Here is a 21,243-nt window from a genome sequence, read left to right on the forward strand (position 1 = left end):
GCTTTTTTTTGTTGACCGTATTCATTTCAACAACTATTTTTACTTCTAAAGACATATATTTCGCAAAAAGAATCGAAAAGACCTATTCAAACCATTTATTTTATTTGTTTGATTTAATTAAACCAATGCAAACGGGCTCAAATTGCTTTACAACATGTATTTAATCATTCCTGTTATTTTAAAAGCCAGCTATGTATTTTTCGAACTGCTGACCAATTTGTATACTTTTTCGCCGTGCAGTGTGAGTTGCTCCCTTTGGTTTATTTGCATTTTAATATGCCTCGTATTTTATGGGGCATTCATATTGTTGTAGGTAGGTATTTATAATATATTTTCCCTTAAGCCGCATTTGTGTAATGAAACGGAAGGGATTACCGCTGGCCGCCGACTGTCGGTTGCCCCGCAACCCTGGGCCCTTTAGTCCCGCGAACCACCCACATATAGCCCACCCATCCTCAAAACCCTTAACCCCTTCCTGCCCACCCATTGGCCCGAAGTTTAACGAAATTGAAACACATTTGCCTGACAGTTGCCATCAGCTTGGCTTCAATTTGATGTCAGCATTATTGACTGATCCTGGGGGCCTTACCCTTAGCCAAGGGCTTCTCCCTGCTGCCTGAATTGCACATACATATGTTTACCCAAGGCTGAAACACTTCAAGTTGCCTAGTTAAAGTTAAGTGTTCGAAGGGCGTCGGGGAATGGGGCGTGGCCCTGCTCAATCATATTTCACATTCGCCACTTGTCAGCTTTTATCTCGTTTTCGTCCTCCCAAGAAGTGCCCATCTTATTTCAGAGAGTCCTTGTTCCCCCCTGCCCCTCCCGACGGTTGTCATAATTTCATTATTTGCTGCGTTCAGGCATAAAAAAAGGGATATTGTCTGGCTGCCTGTAGTGAGTGTGTGTGTATGTGTGTGGGCGGGTTGTCATGAGCACGATGATGCTCGCATGTCCTTTCCGCCGACGTCTGCACACGCATTTATTCCTCAGCTTCTGTGGCAGTCGGCGGCCATCGCAGGATGACAGAAAACGTCTATACAAACAGCAGACAGGACGACAGGACGACAGACAGACGGATAGATGGGCAGTCGAACCCAGATACGCACAAACACGGCCAGAAAAAATATGAGAAATGCGAATTTAATTTTTACAAGGTCCTTGAAGTACATGAAGAGGAGGGGTTAGCTACTAGGACCTACACTGCTTTTACATTTTCTACATTTTCTTTTCAACTTAGAATAGAGTTTAAAAATATTTACAAATATTGAATAAAAATATTTAAAGGCTTCCTCAAATATTTATAACCCTCCATCTTGGTCCCTAAAAATCATAGTCATTTTTTTTTATACAGAACCCCATATTTCTCCCAGTGCCCATGTGCGTGGCACATCCTTTTTCAGCCAGTTGACTGACTGACGCGCTTGCCACGTGCCTCAAGTTATGAGAATCGACGGCCAGGGGACTCGAAGGGCAACCGATTGTTGTCCACAGGCACCGCCCTGACCGAAACTTCAATTTTAATTGGATAATTACTCATCCAATCCGGGATTTAATCCCGCCTGAAATTGATGCACCGCTCCACCGGGGGTGGTTGATGTGGGCAATCGGCTTGGGTTAACCGGGTGCATCCTTATTCAATGCTCCCTTTGAACCTGCCAAGTCTGCGGCTCAAGTGGTATTTTTCCCCCCTTTTCGCTCGGCAAAAATGCATCGCAATGGTTTCCAAATAGATGCACTCCAAAGTGCAGGCCATAAAAGATTGCAACTTGTTGGTGGCACGCACAAAACCGCTTCCACAGACCATTCACCAAATGTACGAGATGCACAGATGACACCCGGAATGTGCAGAAATTGAAAGCCAAATACGGTGAGGTTGTTGCCAAAGGGTTTAAGTGCCGACCGACTGCCAAATGGCTTTCCATTCACAAGTCCCTGGCATTAAATTGTTACCCAAATCGATGCTGTTGCATGCAAAATGTTCCCTTAAATACAAGTAGTTCTCGAGGAGACAGCATAAAATGGGGAATATTATATGGGAGATACTTTAGTTGGAGTTCCACAACCGAGCTTAGCCATGTTGCACAACATCAGGGAGTGTTTTCACAGACAATTGACATGGCAACGGGTCAGAGGAGCTCACGAGATCCCAGGACAAACAATCAGACGCGGCTAAGTGCTGCAATATTTGTACTGCTTCTACACAGGGAGAAACTATAAGTTATTTAAAATGAAAAAGTTTAAAAATATAACAAAAATGTCCATATTATTTTAAGGATATATATATTCCCTATTCTTTTTGAAGAACTTAATGCAATGTATGCACTGAATAATATTTATATTAAAACAACGTTCCTAATAATAATATTTTATTTATTTTCAATTCGTTTTAAGGTATTTTACCTTTACAAGTTATTTTCTGTACGTACTTCTGATTTTTTAGTGGCTTCACTATGGATTAGAAAACAATTTCACTTATTTCGCAGTGCCCTATCCTGTGGGCGGGGTTGAAAATGTGTCCGTTGAAGCTGCGGGCAGCGAAGCATGAATTCAATATTTTCATCTTTCATGCGCTCCAGCGGGTTTTCCGCTAGGATTTCAAAGGCACGGATCCCTCGCCATGGCAGCCTGCGAATCCCATTCGAAATCCCACTGTCTGCTGCCCGTCCGTTGATTAGAATCAACATAAATAAAATTAATTGTTGCCGGTCGAGTCGTCGGGGGTTGCATTCAATTTGATTATTAGCTCAATCCAATCGAAAGCGAACCGGAAACTGAAACCAAAACTGAAGGGTGGTCTAATTCTGGTCTGACTACTTATTTCGACTTTGTCGTTGGCTAATTTTCCTGTGGTCCAAAGCGAATCCCTTGGGCTCTCGCTTCAATGGCACAAAATAATTATAATTTATTTACAGCGCCCGTCTGTCTGACTGTCTATATGTCTGTCCTTCTGTCTGTGCGAAAGTTTGGAGGTCGCTCTGTTTGCTACTTAATTGCAAACTTCTACTGCGAAAACGGTTTCGAGGAAGGTCCTTAAAAAAAGCCCCTTCATAAATTTTGTGCAATTGTTTCCTGAACTCGGGACCCTTGCATCAGGAAATTAAACAGCGATTCGCCCTCTGTTTTTGACTGTCCAACTCATCTGTATGCGCCAAGCGAAATATGCAAAAATGCCACGCTACTGACACTGAAAAAAAGCAGGCGAACTTAAGGTTGTCTAATGGCCATATGACACTTGCCTTAAATTCGACTCACTTAAGGGATTTGTTAACAAAGGCATGGTAACCTATCTGTTATTGGTTTTTATTTAATACATGAGACCTTCTTTGCTGTTAGGTTGCCATGACTTTGAAAAATAAAAACAGTGTCATATGGCCATAACCCAATAATCTAAAATTTGAATATGACATAGATATAGAATGTGATATCCAAAATTATTGAGGATTTTTTAATAGAATCGTAAGGATTTTAACTTTTTTCTAAAGGCAAGTCCTCCATTTAATTTAAATTCTAGAAGCCCCTTACAACTCCTTTGTTAATTTAACATTTCCATATATTTTTTTTTCCATATTTTCTATTTTTTCTCCCTGTGCACCCATTGAAAGACCTCAGGCTTTCATGCCGCAGTTCAAAATCATAAATTACCCAAATACTGACCCAACAGCGAGTGTCGTACTTCGTATTATGCAAAGTTTCAGCGACAGAGTTGCAGACTGAAATTAAATGGCCAGAGAGACAGGGGGAAACGAAGCACACAAGACAATGAATGGATAATTTATAAATACTTCGATGATCGTGGCTTAGTGAACAAAAGCAGCACTCATTTTGCAATACCCATAATGACACAAGGGCAAAGGGTCCTGAAATGCATAAAACCGAGCAAAGAGCACTGAGCACCGAGCACCGAGCGCCGAGAAAACCGAGAGCCAAACCCATTTTCCTAAATGGAATGGAGCAGCCAGTGGTGACCCCAACCCCACTCGAATTGCAGTCGATGTGGCAACCAGTTGAGTTGCAACTGCCACTGCCAATGCCATGGCTAAATGGTGGGTTTTTGGCTTTGGCATTGGAATCGGTTGGGTTTTCAGCATGATTTCTCAATTGATTGCAAGTGGCATCGGAGTTTCGAACTCGGAGTCGGAGCTGGAGCGTTGTCATGCCTAATGCTTATTACCAACACTCGGACGCTTGGCAATTTATGCAGATGCAGATGCAGATGCAGCCGGAGATACAGATGCGGATGCAGATTCAGTTGCCAAAGCTGCTTACGTTGGATGGTTGTTGGCCCACTGCCCACTGTCCACTGGCCACTCGATTTGTTGTTTCTATAATTTTAATTGGAGCTCCGTAGCCAGGGCATTTTTGGCAATTTCCAAAACAAATATTGCTCGAAAGGATCTGCTCCGGCATGCATGAAGTAGTGCCCAAAAACCACCTCCGGTTCCTGCTCAGGTGACCAGCTGAATCCAGCTGAGAGCAGCCACCTACCAAATAGTTTAGAGCATGAAATTGCTTTCAACACTGCCAACTGACACACACTGCATGGGGATTTTCCCTATATATATATATACACCATACTATACTATATGGGGGAGCTGAAAGTACCAACTGTGAGCAGTGCTCCGTAAACATGTTATGTAATTAAAATGCCTTGCAGATATTTTGCCCAAACATTTTGCGGCTGCTTTCCGCTTTTGTGTGCCAAAAATATTCCTTTCCAAATAACTTGAGCTCCTCTTTTATGAGCGGCCGGTCTCGCTCGCAGCCCCAACTTTCTCAATGGAATGCCCCAAATTCTGGCAAGCTTTCACCACTTTTCCTTCTACTTGGTGCATGCAGCTGGTACATGGCGAAAAATTGCATACATATATTTTTAAACACAACAAAAATGGGCATTAATACTAATATTATCCATTTATGAATAGCGAATTTATTAAATCATCAAAACATATAATTGCATACTCTTTGTTTGACAAAACAATAGCACAATTATATGTATTGCATATGATTTTATTTTAATAGCTGCTTTTAATCTCATTTATATTTAAAAGAGAATAATCGCCAATTACCCTTTGTTCGACAGTAGTGAATAAAATATATTTTCTCTTGAATTAATCCAGTAAGGAATATTTAAATAATATAATTATTTTACTAATCCTTTTGGATTAACTCTGTAGCCCGTTAAAATATATAATTGACCTATTGTTTTATTTATTTCTTGCAGACGTCACAAATCTGGACTACGTAAAGGTGAATGCCGAGGCGGGCAAGAACGTGACCATTCCGTGTCCGGGGGTCAACGAGCACTCCCTGGTGGACACGCTCGTGTGGAAAACGGCGTCGACGACAATCGCGCAGTTTGCCAACCGGATACCCCTGCTCCACAGTCCAAGGGTGAGTAAAAAATATGTATTAGGTACTGAAAAAAAATCCAAGTAATCCATAAATAAACTCTTGAAGAAATCGATCAAAAGTTTAGGAACAAGTTTAATGAAGTTACCCTCCTTCACATATTTTCCTTAGAAACATTTTAAAGCTATCATAAAATTCAGTTTTATGTTCTACGCCTATCAAATCGAATTTATTCATTAAAGATTCAAGATTTATCAAAGATTTATTCTCCTTCCTGCAATTTACGCTCAAAAATTGCCCTCCAGTGTCATATCAGAATTCATTTCCACACTTAGGGATTGCCCTGCTCCCTCCCCCCGGAAGGACTTTTGCCCCTAATATATAGGGCCCACTTCCTTGGCGCAAAAACGAAGCTGTTAAAATAATTGATGGCCGGTTGCCGGGCGGCTGTTTGAACTTTACCATCCGCCGTCGACAGCGGCGATGAGTACAAGAAAGTGCAGCGAAAGTCCCGACAACTAAGTGGCCATCAATGGTGGGCCAGATCGGGGGTATTCGGGGTTTGGGGTTTTTGAGGGGTTCGGGGTCCCAACCCGGCAGTGCAGCAGTGCAGACGGCGCGGCTAATATATTTTAAATGTTTGATAGTTGCACTAAAACAAAAGCGACATGGCGCAAAAAAATGTTCAAGTGGCTGCCAGATGGCAGAAAAAGGAGGGCTAAATGGGGAGCCGAGCGGGCCAAAAGTGATTGCAATGGCCTTAAACGCACTCGGGGGGCCATTGAGGCGGCGCAAACAGAATGATGAAGTTGCCCCTTCGTTGGGAACAAGATGATGGAGAATCCCGAGATGTCTGCACTGTGCGAAAAATTGTACAGAGGGAAAATAAATTCCTAGTAATTAAAAAAAATCGTTTAAAAGGGATTTGAATACATTGAAAAAAAATTAGGTATTTTTTTAATTGAATTTATATATTTTGTTTTTTTTTTAAATATCTAAAGGACTTATCAATTAATTATGTATGAATTTGTAATGGTTTTTAAAAGTATAAAGATTAGTAAGGCTAATTTTTATTGGAATATGTCTGTTAGTCCTAGGAAAATCATGCCTTTTACCTAGACTATAGGCAACAAATCTGAATGCTATATCTTTAGTAGTTTGGGCTCAGTCTTGGTTTTTAAATAAAAGGAGAGTTGCATATAAATAGAAGATGATCAACTTGAGGTCTCTTTCTCGCAAATTATTGGAGGTTTCTTGTACCATATACAAATTTTTTCTCAGTGCCCAAAGCAGCTTCTGCCTCAAGCTCCAGGAGAGGGCTAGCCAGCTATGTGTTAAATGGCGGACTGGGACACTTGAGCTGCAGCCAAAGTTGGTCCCAATCCCCGGCTTCTTCGCTCGGTTCGCATTTCTTGGCCCGAAGTTTCCTGCAAGTGCGGCGGCTGCCGCTGCTGCTTCTGCTGCTTCTTGGCCCGGCTATTATGTGTATTAAAAGTTTTTCACCTTGGCACAGTAGCTGCTTCATTTTATTACAGCTGACACATGACCCGACCCCCCAAACACACACACATACACACAGCCGGGCATAAGACCCTGTTGAGCTATTAACTTTTGTTTTATGGTCGAGACTAGAAATGATTCATGTTTGCCCAAGCCAAGCGGACTAAGGAGATCCACTTGCCCGAAGGACGAGGGATTTGCCTCTACAAGTTTCTGTTGTTTCTTCTCTTTTTTCCCCTTTCTTTTTTTTCCTCTGGATTTTCTGGTCATGTAAAGGGCCAAAAGGGCAATGAATGTAATTAGAGTTTGCTGGGGGAAAATCGTATGGGAAATTAAAAATTCCACATGGTAAATTTCTGGCAAATATTTTTAGGGGCCTGTCTAATAATGCCTGTCGACCGAACAATTCGGCAGAGTGCAATCGGCTGAAATACACACATATCTACACATAGATGCTAAGGTTGTAATTTGAGGCCATGCAAGCGGCAAAAGATACAAAAGTAAATAACAGGGTCATGCATGCGAAGATAAACCAGATGCACTCTTACTGCAGCCCCCGAAAAGATAGATTGCTGGATGAAATAATTTAGTTTTGCCATTCGAAACAGACATAAATTCACCCGAAATACATTTGCCGTATCACAGTAATCTGTGATGAAAATCCTTATTAAATTTGGCCCAATTCTCTATGCCTGCAGTTGTATGGGAAATGGAAATTATTTTCGACTTCATGCAATTTCCAAATTTTCTGCAAATCAGAATAGAAAAACAAACAAATCTTGAATGAATTTACTGCCAATGCAACTTGGCTTTCTATCTAAGTTAGGCAAGACACATAGTTCAATTATGAGCAAGAGCCAGAATTTGTGGGCAAAACAAATTTGCCTGATACAGGAAAAACTTTTAGGCCGGGGTCGATGACAGAGTTCCTAAATTTTGTTTTTGTTGGCCAGACATATATATATATACTAAGCTCGTATGCTTGCAAGACTTCCTCCTATTTAAAAGTTTTCCCTGCCGAAAGTGGAAACTCGTGTTGGTCGCCATGTACGTTGTCAGGCCTTGAATATCTAGATTTTAATTTTCAGATCAGACAAACGGAGTTCTAATTAAGTTCCCTCATCTCGTTTGCAGATACAACTTTTATCGGACAACTTCGGCCTGCAGTTTTCGCCCTCGTTAGCAAGCGATACGTCGGAATATATATGCCTGGTTAACGATCGGCATATACCAGAGGCCATTGTCGATTTGCTGGTCCAGGGTGAGTTTATTTTATGATTGTAAAAATATCTTGAGATTCTATCAGCTACTGCAGTTAATTTCATCCCTTAAGTAATATATTTCTTAATTTTTTGGTAACGATTGCCATTTTAATTCCCTTTTAATTTCCGCACCCCAAGAAATTTCCATGGTTTCATTTAAATTACCACACTTGCTTTCTTAACGAAATACTTAACTACTTTAATGATTTTTCCGGTTTACTTGGTTAACATCCGCTGGCCCCAGATTCCATTACCCGATATGTCTTCGCTCCTCTTTATTTCTGCATCGATTCCACACTCTTGTTTTCATTGTTGTCGCCCTCGCCTTGACATGATTTCCATTTGCATTCCACTGATAGCTGGCACTTTTCTCGTTTCTTCCCTGCAGATGTGCCCGATCCGCCGGAGCGACCATTGTTGATAAGTTTCACATCACGCTCTGTGAATTTATCCTGGGCGCACTCGCAGCATCCGCGGAATGCGCCCGTCACGCATTTTATTATTGAAACGCGGTAAGTGTTGCCACGGCGAGGAATGAAGCACCAGCAGAGGTGCCATATTTCTTTTAAAAATGGTTACATTTTGAATACTTAAAAATAAAACCAAATAAAACTTAGGGATAGAGATTTAAAAGCCAAATAGATAATAAGAAAACGAATATTTCATATCCAATATCAAAAAATGAACTATCAATACATTTCATACATATATTAAAATGTCTTGTAAAATCAAAGAATCAATGTCAAATCAAGTTAAATAAGATTACCAAAATTGCTTACCATTTTATTCTAATCACTTACAAATATGTCTTTAAATAGGCAACACTCCTATAACTCAATTCCAAATTCGTCATGCTTTTTCACTGCATACTTTTAGACACCTTTGCACTTATATTTATAATAAGAATTCTAATTAAAGTTAATAGAATAACTTATACCTAAAATTTCGTATCCTTCTAACTGAAATTTATCAAATCCGACTAGCAAAAGATAACACAAAATATTAAGAGGACTTATTTCTAATAATAACGACTTTAATAAAAGGTAGAAACTTAATATCGTGAAACTAGCTTATTGACCAGCACTTTCTCCCCCGGAGCGGGTTGCTTTAAGCTGATGAAGTGCCCTTGGGTGGGCACTCGGGTGGATGGATGGATAGATAGGTGGCTGGGTGTTCGAGTGGGTGGCGAAGGGCGCCGGAGAGCTGTCTGTGGCGATGATGGACGCGCGGCCATGATTGACACATGCAAAGGCGCTTCGCCAAAGGATGCGAACTGCGGCTGACCCCATTGCGCTAATGAATTAGCGAGCAAAGCGAAACGGTGGATGCACACCATCGCCATAATGCGCCCATCAGCGTCATTGGGATGCTAAGCAGCTGGCCACGCCCACTGGCACGCCCACGCCTTTGACTTGGACCCGCCCACCTTATTTTCACGTCTGCAGGATGAACGCATTCAATTAAATTTATGCGTTTACGGCTGGCTTAAAGGTACAACTGCGGTCGAAATTTTAGGACTTAAGATGGTAATTATAACTGGGAAAAGAGCACCAAAAAAAGAAACAGAAAAAAAATGAGGATTTTATAGTTAGGTTAACTTAATTTCTTTAAAAAAAATTCGAATAAAAGTAATTTCTATTATAATACATTTAACGCAATCAAAATAATAAAATAAACGGACAAACCAATTTTTTTTCATTTTAACTTTGAATTTAAATCAAGTACTATATTTTCTAAACGCAGAATTAATTGTTGATTCTAAATCTCGAACTGCATATTCCATTTTTTAATTTTAGTTTCAATAATTTTAAGTACTTACTACGTTTTCCATTTAATTTAAATGTGTTAATAAAACACGACCGCTATATTTCTGACCGCCTCTGTAAATCTCGGACCGCAGGTTCCGCCCATTGATCGGCAGTACTTTAATTAATATGTAAAAGGATGACGACGACATGCCTGACTACGGGGATACGCACTTCACTTGTGCTCCATTTAAATAGAAAAGAAAACACAGGCACGTGTATAAAGCCATATCGGTGCATTGGTGTGTGTGTGCGAAGGGGTTTCCCCCGGTTTAAGTCGAGCCACGCACACATACGCCCGGCATTGTGCGGCACTGGCTATTTTCCGAATAACTTGAACTCAATGCGGGGCATGAAATAAAAAGCGAGCGCCGCCAACGCGGTACAAAGGCCAAGCGAAAATGTCGGAAAAAAATACCAAAAAGCGAAACTTTTTCAATAAATTTCCATCAACTGCAGTAGCGCCGGGGGAAAGGGGGCGATGGGGCGTTGGGGGAGGGGCGGTGGCGGATGGGGGGCGTGTCCTCGAGAAGACACTGGGTTCCCGGCACAATCGATGACAGCCAACTGGAAAGCAGAGCCTGCGGTGCATTTATGCAAAATAAGAAATAACTGCACCCACACAAACACTGGAGGAAATGTGAACACGCGCCGCCGCCTGCCTAGTGTAACTACACTGGGCGAAATCGTTGGGAAAATGAATGAAGTTGATTGAATTAAATCTATGGAATAATAAATCTACACAAGATATATGGAGAATCTTTTTAAAATTTTTTAAATTAAAAAAGTTTTGTGATAATGAATATCCATTATCATTAAACAAATTTTAAAAGTCTTTAACCTATCTCTGATAAATGACAGAGAAAATGTAGAAAAGACTCATAAAAATATTAAATTTTGAAATCATTATTTATTAAAAATTAAATGATACCATTAACTAAAAATAAATGATTTTAAAAATATATCTCCCAATATTTTTTAATCTTTTCAAGCCATTTCGCTCAGTGTATGCGCAGCTTATACGCAGCATAGCATACTTTTTTGGGCAACGCGTTCACAAAATGAAGCTGCCCCGCTGCCATCTCGTTCTCCGGCGAGGTGGAGCTGCAGACTTCATTTTATGTAAATTTCCATCGACATGGGAGTGAGTCGAGTTCTTGATGCTGTCGACTGCCCCCTTATCGAACCCCTGCCCCCTTCTCCCTTTATTTCACAACGCCTCTTATTTACATTTTCGCTTGATTCGGTTTATTTGCGCATATGCAAAAGGGGGATGGGATGGGCGGTGGGTAGTTCAATATGCACATGGAGCTCCCATCGAAATTGAAAGACGCCAACGTCAACGAGATCATGACGACGATGATGATGGGGACATACTTACGCTGGATTTGCCGGCTTGGCCCCATGCAATTGAAATGGGCTGGGGATGCGGTGTCCTGCCAAGCGTTAAGTCTATCCATAAATTGCTGCCCCTCAACTGTTGCACAGCCAGCAGGCAGGATAATGTCATCAGTTGGCGGATGTGTGTGCCTGCATATATGTATACACATGTGCATTGATGTTTTGTATTTCGCATATTTCGGTTGCAAAACTTTCGGTCAACCGAAAACTGGGCCAAAACTCTGCGGCTTGCCACTCCACAGCAAACTGACATGTTTATCAACTGCTGCGGATACTGGATACTCTCGATTCCCATTCACCAAAAACCAAACCCAAAGGGAAAAAATATTGTCCATATCATTATGCGACGTCCGCTGATCATTCAGATACTTTTCTTTTTGGCCACACAACTCACTCAGCTGTATTTTCCGTCACTTGATTTTGCCCCATGTTTATTCAGTTTCTTTTTGCGGTGGGTACACGAATAAAATTAATTAAATCTTACGCTTATGAAAACATTTTCATTTGCAGGTTATTTTTTGTTTACTTTTCACATTATGGAAAATACGTTTAAAGGCATAATGAACTGGGAAAAGTTAATAAAAACAGTTATAATTGGGAAAAGTTAAAAGCAACATTGCTTAAAGTAATTTAAATAAAGTGAGGGAATGCAATTGGTTTATTTGGAGTGTCATGAATTTTTGTGGGGAATTAAAACAATTTTAAGATATGAAACAAATTTTTTAAACTTTTGAAACTTATTTAAGTTATTTATTAGACTTCCAAGACTACACTTATTTTTAGACTTTTAAACAACTTGTGTGACATCCCCATAAAATACACATTTAACCGTCCTCCTTTCTGCCAAAAATATGGGTATAAATCGTGGCCTTTTTTAACCAAGTTCCTGACTTATCTGCCGAGTGCTCCGACCACTATTTGTCCATTATCTTTAAGGACTCGTGCCGCAAGTAAATTGTCCTGTTTCAACAACTCGTGCATGAACCTTGGCCCATAGCCCCCGGTCGAGTAGGAGCGATACCCATGGTGGGCAAACACAAACTCTCCCCGATGCATAAATAACTCATATTCATTTGCTTAATATGAAAAAAGTAAGCAAACATTTTTAAAGCAGCTTACTGCCAGTGGGGCAAAAACAACGTCAGTGGAATAACAGCAAAAAGCATCCAATACATGTCCGTGGAAAGGCCGCAAATTTATTTGCCATTGTGGTTACTTTGCCCACGCTGGCGGAGAATCTCTCCATGGGCTTTCTTTTTTCCTGGTCCCCCAACCGGGGTTTCAGGAGCAGGTCCAGAACATTTTTCATATGTTTTTCATTCGGGACAGATGATGGGAGGGCACTGGCTGCCATGCTTCATAAAGTCGCCAAACAATTTTTTATCGAATGCAACGTGTCCGGAGGCCCGATGTCTCGATGCCCCCGATACTGGGATATATATATATATAGATATATACGGAATATATATACTCACTAAATGCCCATTGCCAACGCAAACAGATGTGCCCCACTCAACGCGGAAGCTGCTCGCACGCATTTATTAATTTTAATCATTTTTTTGACACAATTTCCGTTGGCCATTTTTTCGGGTTACTTTTATTGGTTGTCGCCATTCATGAAATGTTGATCATTTTTCAACGGCTCATATTTAAACAATTTTTAATCACACCATAAAAGCCGCATCGAATCGGTAAGCCCCATTAAAATCAAACTTTAGGCGACGCCGAAAATTTATGCAGGCCAGGCCACCCCTGAAAGGAGAATGTGCCAAAAAATATGCTAAAATTATGTGAGTTTAAACCAAAATTTACTACACTTTGAAATGTGCCATGAAAAATGTTCATTGTGCGAGCGGCTGCCAGTAATTGATATGCGCAGCAACAACAATATCGCCGGAATACACATATATATGTATGGATTTCTTCTTTTTTTTTGGACGTATATAGGTGGTTGGGTTTATTTTGGTACGGCAGAAAGGCGCATAAATATTTTAGTGCCTATGCGCGGCACACATTTCACAAACGGATCCCAAAAGGACCCCACCAACCGCCCACCCACACAAGTGTCATGCAAATCCGCATCCGTTTTATATAAATTTTCATAATGCATTTTATGCCCATGGTTTATGTATATTGGAACCCCCTCTATCTCTCCAGCCCTGTGCCTCATTTGCCTGGTAGATTGCAGACGTAAAATATAGATTTCTGAGCTTATTTATATGGACAGGCTGTTGTGTGCCGGCAATTGAGCTGGTAATTGCAATATAAATGCACAATAATGAAATGATTCGTTCAAATAATTTGGCCGAATCAAAATGTTTTGTTTGCTCGCGTCCCGTTTGCTCGATTAATTGTTCATTGAATTTTCCCTCTGAATGAGTCATCAGCATACACTATACATTAATGAGGTCAATAAGCCGTCGCAACTTGGAAATTCGCGTAATTGGAAGATATATGAGACAATGGAATACTTAAATTTAAGTAGCCCTGAAAGGGAATTAAATAATGTGAAAAACTTAGTGCACCACTACAGCCCCATGGTATTATTTACTTGTATAAATATATTTAAAGATTGTGAATTAATGATCTGTAGAAGAAACCTGCAATATTATAAAATAAGGATAGTGTTCTAGGCAAAGCGAAAAAGTTTTATAAAATGACTTAGGAGATTTTAAAATAGTTTCTTAACTTAAAGATACATCTGTTTTCATATAAAATAAAAATATCTAATTTGACGCATGTTTTCCTTTTCAGGGAGGGCGAGGATGGTATTTGGGAGCAGCTGGCCAGGATCTACACCAAGACGAATGCGACCTCATATCAGGTGACCGGGCTGACGCCCTTCACCGTCTACAGCTTTCGCCTGCTGGCGGTCAACAAGCTGGGCATCAGTCCCCCGTCCAAGGAGTCCTACTATATAGTCACGCTGCGTGAGGGTGAGTCGTCCCTTTTCCCAAGATCATATTGTGTGCTTACACACTTTATTGGCGGCAGGATCATAAACTATTCGCGTAGGCGGTTCACATAACATAACGTAACACACAGCCCGGGGCAAAATTACGCGACACATGACATAACAATTTTTACAATCGCATTAATTTTTCATTTCAATTCCAACGACTTGGCCTGACTTTTAAGTGCCGTCAATGAAAAGTTGTCACAGGCTCGCCCGGTTTTGCCCGCCCACTCCCCGTTTTTGCCTCAACTGCCAGCAATTACGGCCTCATAAAGCCGGAGTCTCCTCACGTTGTATACGTTTAATTATTTTTCCGCTGACGGTAGGCCATCGCAGGCCGCCTAGGCCAGGTGTGTCGTCATTTTATGGGGCTCCTCTGCTCCTCCGCCTGGCAAACTCCTCCCGCATCGCATCCTTCGGCTCCGGCAATGACATTATCTGCGTCCGCCTGTAACCCAAAGGAAACTACAGTTGCGGTCACAACAAGTGTAACGCTTACGGATTTTAATTATCAAAAAAATAAGAGAATCTAAAATGTCGAATAAATTCTTGACATTAAAATTAGTTTTAAAGAACATTTTTAATATAATTAAAATTTAAAGGTTAAATCATGACTCACAAAAAAATATCTTGGGCTTAACTTAGAAGCCTTGGGTTATCAGAATAATAAATTAACACACTTAAATGATAAACGCATTAAAGTGTAATTTTGAACAAGTAATAAAGTTGTTTCCTAACATTTTTTTATTTCTTTTCTAATACGAAGAAGTACCTTTTTATTACCCCAACTGTCCATTAGTGTGACTCTATAGGAACACTTACATTTTAGAGGCAGCTTTCATTTCATTAACATGCGATGACAAAGCCGAGAACCTTACCGCCTGAAAGTTGAGGGAACCATAGTTTAACTATGGGTAAACCATTCTGCGGAGTTCCGCTGGATGCACTAATTTTGAACCGGATGCCTCAGAGGTCCGTGCCATTTGGCTGACATTTCACCTGCTTCTGCTGCTGTGTTGCTGCCACAGACAATGATTAATCGTACGGCGGTGCGTGTGCCGCATATAGTATATAGTGTGCCCCTCGCATATGTATAAATGGACTCCAAAAAGTCACACAACTTTCCGTAGGCTTTAAGAGCGCGAGACACATTAATCAAAGGCAAAGTAGCAGTAGCGGCGGCAACAGCGACAAGCTATTAGCAACACATTTGTCTTACGAACATTGGAAATGACTTTGCCGCTGCACAGAGAGAAATATCTCCAGGACTCTAAAAATAACTTATATTTTAACCATTAAAAACAAATATTTTTTGGTACTATTTGAAGAAGAAAAGTTATTAGATTTATATTTTAAATATTTTCTGCCACAATTCCTAGTTGCATTCTTATCAGCCTAAAAATTCCACGAGTATCCGCTTTGTTATTCTACTGCGGAAATTGAAATTATTTTTGTTAACTAATTTTCCTAGATTTCTCTCAGTGCAGACTGTTCGGTTGGGTGTGAAATTCCATTTATGCCGCACGCACAATGGAATGCGACCCAAGCTGCCGAAGCTGCAACACATGCGGTTACAAATTAGTCAATAGTGTGTTGCTGTGTCCTCGTCTTCTGAGCTCATTAAGGTCCTTTCGGCCCTCCTGTAGCGCTATGTGTGTGTGTGAGTGTATGTGTCTGCGTCCTGCGGTCGCCGGCCGAGTTGCCAATTTGTATAAATTAAGCCTGCGGCATGCATAAATTAACCAACGACACACATACCGACACTTTTCTTCCGGAATGGAAAGTGAATGCTGGGCAGATCCTAAATCTAAGCAGCGGAAAAGCGAAAAGTTTTCAATTTGCTGAGCAAACTTTGGATGCGGCATCAATGTCAAGCCAAAAGACACAAAATATCTTTTAATTTATTTATAAATTCATTGAGGTATGCGAAGTATTTCGCCCTTCTTTCGGGGCTGGCAAACTGCCAGATCATCCTTAGCCAGGCACACCTGCTACACTCAGAAAAAGGCACTTAAAAATGAAGAAAATATTTTTTAGTTAATAAAATAAAATGAACTCTAAATAAAGCTAAAAAATTATTAAAGTGCGGATAGAAGAGGATCGTAAAAAAATATCTATACCAAATCTATTAATCGTAATTTTTAGTAAATTTGGTTAGGCAAATTATTATTTTCTGAGTGTATCTGCGCGACACACGCATCATTTAACCTGCGAGTAATTCCCGTAGACATGGCCAAAAAGGGGGATGGTGGCGAATAGGAAAGACGTCCAAATACGTAGGCGCTGGGACCCTGGAGCCCACTCCAAAACCCAAAAAACAGGCCGTGCCACTTGCAACTTATGTTGCGTGACAGTGACAACTTGACAATGCCACAGACAACGTTCCGCTTTACATGACAGGTCAGAGAGTTTTCGGGTGAAACTTTTGCGCGGCGTTTTTAATTTCGAATTTTTGAGTTTTTTTTGCCAGAACTTTTCCGCCAGCCAAAGTTTTTGGCCTAGCTCAGTCATTCCTTAACCGACTTAATCTCTTACAGCGCCCACAGGAAAACCCATTCCAACAACGGCCCACAACACGTCCTCCACCTCGGTCTATATCTCCTGGAAGGCCCCGCCGCCGGATACCATATTGGGCGAGTTCCTCGGCTACCGCATCACATATCGACCACGCGATAGGGATCCCAACGGTACCAAGGAAATCTACATACGCGACAACACCGTGGAGGTGAGTTATGATTATATTCGCAGGTCTATTTAGTTGTAGAGGGCAAAGATAATTGAATTTCACGATTTCTGACACATTGCCGTATTGTAAGCGCAAGCCAGAATTCGAAATACAGTGAGAAAAAAATGTAATACCACATTTAAACGGCCTGTTCAGCCACAGCTAACCAGTTGGTCATTGCACTTTGAATATTTTGGAAATTAAACATATATTGTTATTTTTTCAAGTCTTTAAGTAAAAGTTTTGATACACTTAACGAAGTATATAAGTTTTGGTTTCTGTGAGGATAAGGAGCTTAACTGTTTGACTTCTGTGAGGATATATGGGTAATAATCTTTGTTTTTTCCAAGGAGCTCTACCTTATTTCATTATTATTCAAATGGTTTAAATAATTTTAAGGTAGTTTTTTTTTTTTTTTAATTAAGTTCTTTATTTGCAGTGCCGGAATAGAGAGCAACATTTCGTGTTGCGCCTGCAGCGTCATTCAATTTCGCTTTGGTTTCGGTTCGTGTCTGTCTGCCTAGCCACGTGCATATCATTTTCTTTGCCACAAAAACTCGGGAATTTCTATTCCGATTCCGAATGCCGGAGCTTCGGCTTAAATTTTGGTCTAAAAATGGGTGTGTGTGTCTGTCTGTTATTCCACCATGTCATTCGCCGGCTTAAAGTCACATCAGCGACGTATTAAAAAGTAATTTACACCTGGCGACAGGCAAAACATTTCCCACACACCTCAATGGAAAGCGGGGGTTACAAGTGTTTTTCGTTGGCCACCTGTCAAGGTGTTACGATATCTCGTTCGGGGACCCCGCTATCAGTGGCAATTTGTTAACGATTAGTTCTCAGCTGGGGCCAGTTCCTACTTGTCTAGGCCCAAACGAATCCAAACGAAACCGTAGTGGGTGGGTTTTTCCATCTCCACGGGTGTTTCCATTGTGTGCGGATGTTGTTGGGCACGCAAGTTGGCTAATGAACTAGGCAATTGGGGGAAGGCCGATGAAATGGGGGCGAAACCAGAACAAATAACTTGGGAATACCTTTCAATAAAGGAGAACTTTGGCCAAAGCAAACCAGACGCTTCCTTTTAGTTTGTTAAATTATATAGTAGCTATCTGTCAACTGGTAAAAACCTTTTTGGATCTTTGTTGACCCATTTCATTTCATCTTTAAATATATTAATTTTCAAGTATTTTGATAATAACAATACAATTTTAGTAATATCTATTGAGCATCTTAAAGTCGAGCGACAGGTGTGGTCCCCAAAGAGAGCTTTAATTTCAACCATTTTTTACCTGTCGTCCAGATGCTCTACAGTTAGCGATTTTTAGTTCTCAATTCATGACTTTGGATAGATTTTTGGGTATAATTCCAGTCGCTGGCCATTTCAGAGGCTCTTTGAGCCAAATGCTAAAGCCGAGCACTGGGAATGCATTTCCGAATTTGCAGCTGCATTCCGGATGCATTTGCCAGCTGCGAGGGGTTTGGCCAAAATATGCAGAAATTATTAGCGATAATGCTCACGTACAACACTCAGCGCGACAGACTTTCAAAAAAAAAGAAAAAAAATGTATATAGAGTGGGTGGCTGGAGGTGGGTTCCAAAATGGGAGGACGCTTGATTGCCACAAGCATGGCACGCTTTTGTGCTCGAGTGCATATTTTGTCCTTATCTAGACGCAGCTACCCGTCTCTGTCTGCAGGACCTCTATTTTCTCTCTTTTGCATGTCGCAGGCATGTTGAAATATTATCCTTCCAGGCAAAAACGTGCGACTTTAGTTAAACTTCTTTTTTTCGCAGGACTAAGGCACCGAAAAAAATGTATTTAAGATGGGATAACTTTAACACAAATATTTATAAGGACCACAAAATTCTTGGGGACCCATAGATTTTTTCACTTAGTAATGTGCACTTTCGTAGTACCGGAATATTCAAATCTTACTTAATTTATTAAATATACCGCGAATATTATTCATCGATACAAATTCAATTGGATATCTTTTGATAACAACTAAGAATTTACCATTAGTCCTTTCCAATTTATAAGCTTTTTTAATTAAAAATTTAATCAAGTTTAATTTAAAAACTTGCTTTTCTGAAGTGTATGTGTTTTTTGTTCTCAAGTCATTTTGGAGGACATGGCTTTCTGTTATTCCCATATCGCAGCATCAGCGTTCAGGAGCCTGCGGCTTTTGCGACCTGCCACGCCCCCTTTCCTCCGCCGCCTCCTCTGGCCAGCGGCATTCACATTGAGCTGTCACGTGTGAGGTGGGTGAAGCGGGGCAGGGCGGTGGATTTTCCAACGCTCGCCTGCAGGGCTAAATTTGCCAATTTTCTAATTAAAATTTCTGCGCCGTAAAGCATAAATTTCGCAACTTTCACGCAGATAAAAGGCTGGCAAGTCGAGTCACCCGAAACCTCAAAGGAAGTTGGTGCAAGGAAAAAAAATAATGGAAGCGAAAAGCGTAATCCGACACTGATATTGTTGATGAACGGGAAAAAAAAGAACAGAGCGTAGATAAAACAGCAAGTTCAGTTTGGGGAAAATTGTGGAGTTTTTTGTTAAAGGCATTGGGTATTCCATCTGTTTGTAGTTTCACATTTTTTTTTCGGCAACCACCTAGATCCTTTCTTTGTTAGTGTTGGCACTAATTAACGCAATTCGGGGGGCGAAAGTATTTAGATGCTTATCCCCCTCCAGCTTCACACTTTCCAAAGTTATGCAATATGGCGGGAAGTTGGCAACTTTATCAATTACATTATATCAATTACGTGGCCCGCCCTTGGGCACTTCCAACTTTCATCTGACCATAAAAATAAAAGCAGTTGTAAATTTTCGGCCTCATTTACTGGCGACTAAATAAAACGGAATTATATGACCGCCCACCATATAGAAACACTAAATCCAAGCGCTCTGTCTTATAAAAGCAGTTCGAAATACAGTGGTGGTTAGGGTAATAGAACTATTGCAACTATTAAAAAATACTTAAGTCGAATTAAAATATTCAGAACATTAAAAATGTATTAAAATTAAAAACAATTATTTAAAGATCACCTTATTTTTTATAGCATGCCTCAAGATGGGTATTATTTATTTATCACATCCTAAGGCCCACATGACTTTTTGGACTATGAAATATAAATAATAAGTTTTGAAGTAATTTCGAGTCAGCATAGTTGGCTCTATTATCTTAGCCGCAGCTGTAAAAGGATGCCGGAATAGAAAGATATCACGCTTTTGGTGGAAATAACTGCGATTGTGGCTGGCGCCGTCTGAAAAGCCGAAAGCAGCCACTTAAGCTGTTGGCATGGCAGTCAATCCGCTGCTAAGCACAAGCCTAAAGTTCGCACAGTCGAAAACCCGTTGGTTTTGCGGCAGAACCGCAGACGAACACATATACACTTACACACACACGCACACTGGCAGGCCGGGGAAAGCGGGGAAAGCAGGCAAATTCAGGCAGGCAGCTCTCTAATGTATGCTACATAATTTGCCCAAGGCAGCTGACCATTTGCGAGTGTTCCGACTTCGTACATATATGTACATCTGTGGTGCTTTAGGCACTGAGCCACTCTAAGTCTGCGGCTTGTTTTATGGTTTTGGCACTGCTTTTGACCTTTGGTTAAAACCTTAATCAGCCACTCGCGAAATTCATGGACAAAGCCAGCGGAACGGACTCACTTATGGAAAGTCCTTGGCAATACACGCGTAAAAAATCACAAGGATGTGTGGTTTTTTGCTACTTATGTGGCAAATTTATAGAAAAAGTCCTTGGATTTACAAACTTACTTGTTGGTATATACAAAAAGCTTTAAAGCTTACCCGTTTTCATTGATTTCGATTGTAAATATACGTAAATTTATATCTCTTGTAAAAAAATATGATTTCAATTTCCTTTAGTATTTTTTCTATAACTTTATCTTTAAATCTCTGAACCAATCAAGTTCATCTTAAAGAAATTGTATTTTTTTTCAGCACTTTTTGTTCTGTATCTTAATTTTTCCTCTGTCCATAGATGTGTGTGCTGTGGCAATTAAGGCAAAGACTACTGCTCGTTGCCCAAGCAACTCAATTTCCTTTTGCACCGACATCGCGCACTGCAAATCAATTTTAAGTGCTGCAATTTTCATATTTGCCAACGGCAACGCACAAAAGTATTCAACGCGCAATTTCCGCTCCAAGCATGCACAATACTAAAGGGGGGATGGGATGGGATTGGGTGGTGCAGTGGGTGGTGCAGGGGGTGG

The 21,243-nt window shown here is 40.6% G+C and overlaps 1 protein-coding gene across 2 annotated transcripts in view; it reads left to right on the forward strand.

The window, feature by feature from the left end:
* LOC119545752 (tyrosine-protein phosphatase 99A) overlaps positions 1 to 21,243 on the forward strand; it is a 119,699-nt gene that overhangs the window by 37,454 nt on the left and 61,002 nt on the right. For both annotated transcript variants that reach the window (XM_037851586.1, XM_037851588.1), the window contains exons 3-7: positions 5,222 to 5,391; positions 7,984 to 8,110; positions 8,500 to 8,623; positions 14,072 to 14,253; positions 16,811 to 16,998. In XM_037851586.1, coding sequence (XP_037707514.1) covers positions 5,222 to 5,391; positions 7,984 to 8,110; positions 8,500 to 8,623; positions 14,072 to 14,253; positions 16,811 to 16,998 — 791 coding nt within the window. The remainder of the gene's footprint in view (positions 1 to 5,221; positions 5,392 to 7,983; positions 8,111 to 8,499; positions 8,624 to 14,071; positions 14,254 to 16,810; positions 16,999 to 21,243) is intronic.

Source organism: Drosophila subpulchrella, chromosome 3R (assembly GCF_014743375.2).
Source record: "Drosophila subpulchrella strain 33 F10 #4 breed RU33 chromosome 3R, RU_Dsub_v1.1 Primary Assembly, whole genome shotgun sequence".
In the NCBI taxonomy this organism is placed as follows: domain Eukaryota; kingdom Metazoa; phylum Arthropoda; class Insecta; order Diptera; family Drosophilidae; genus Drosophila; species Drosophila subpulchrella.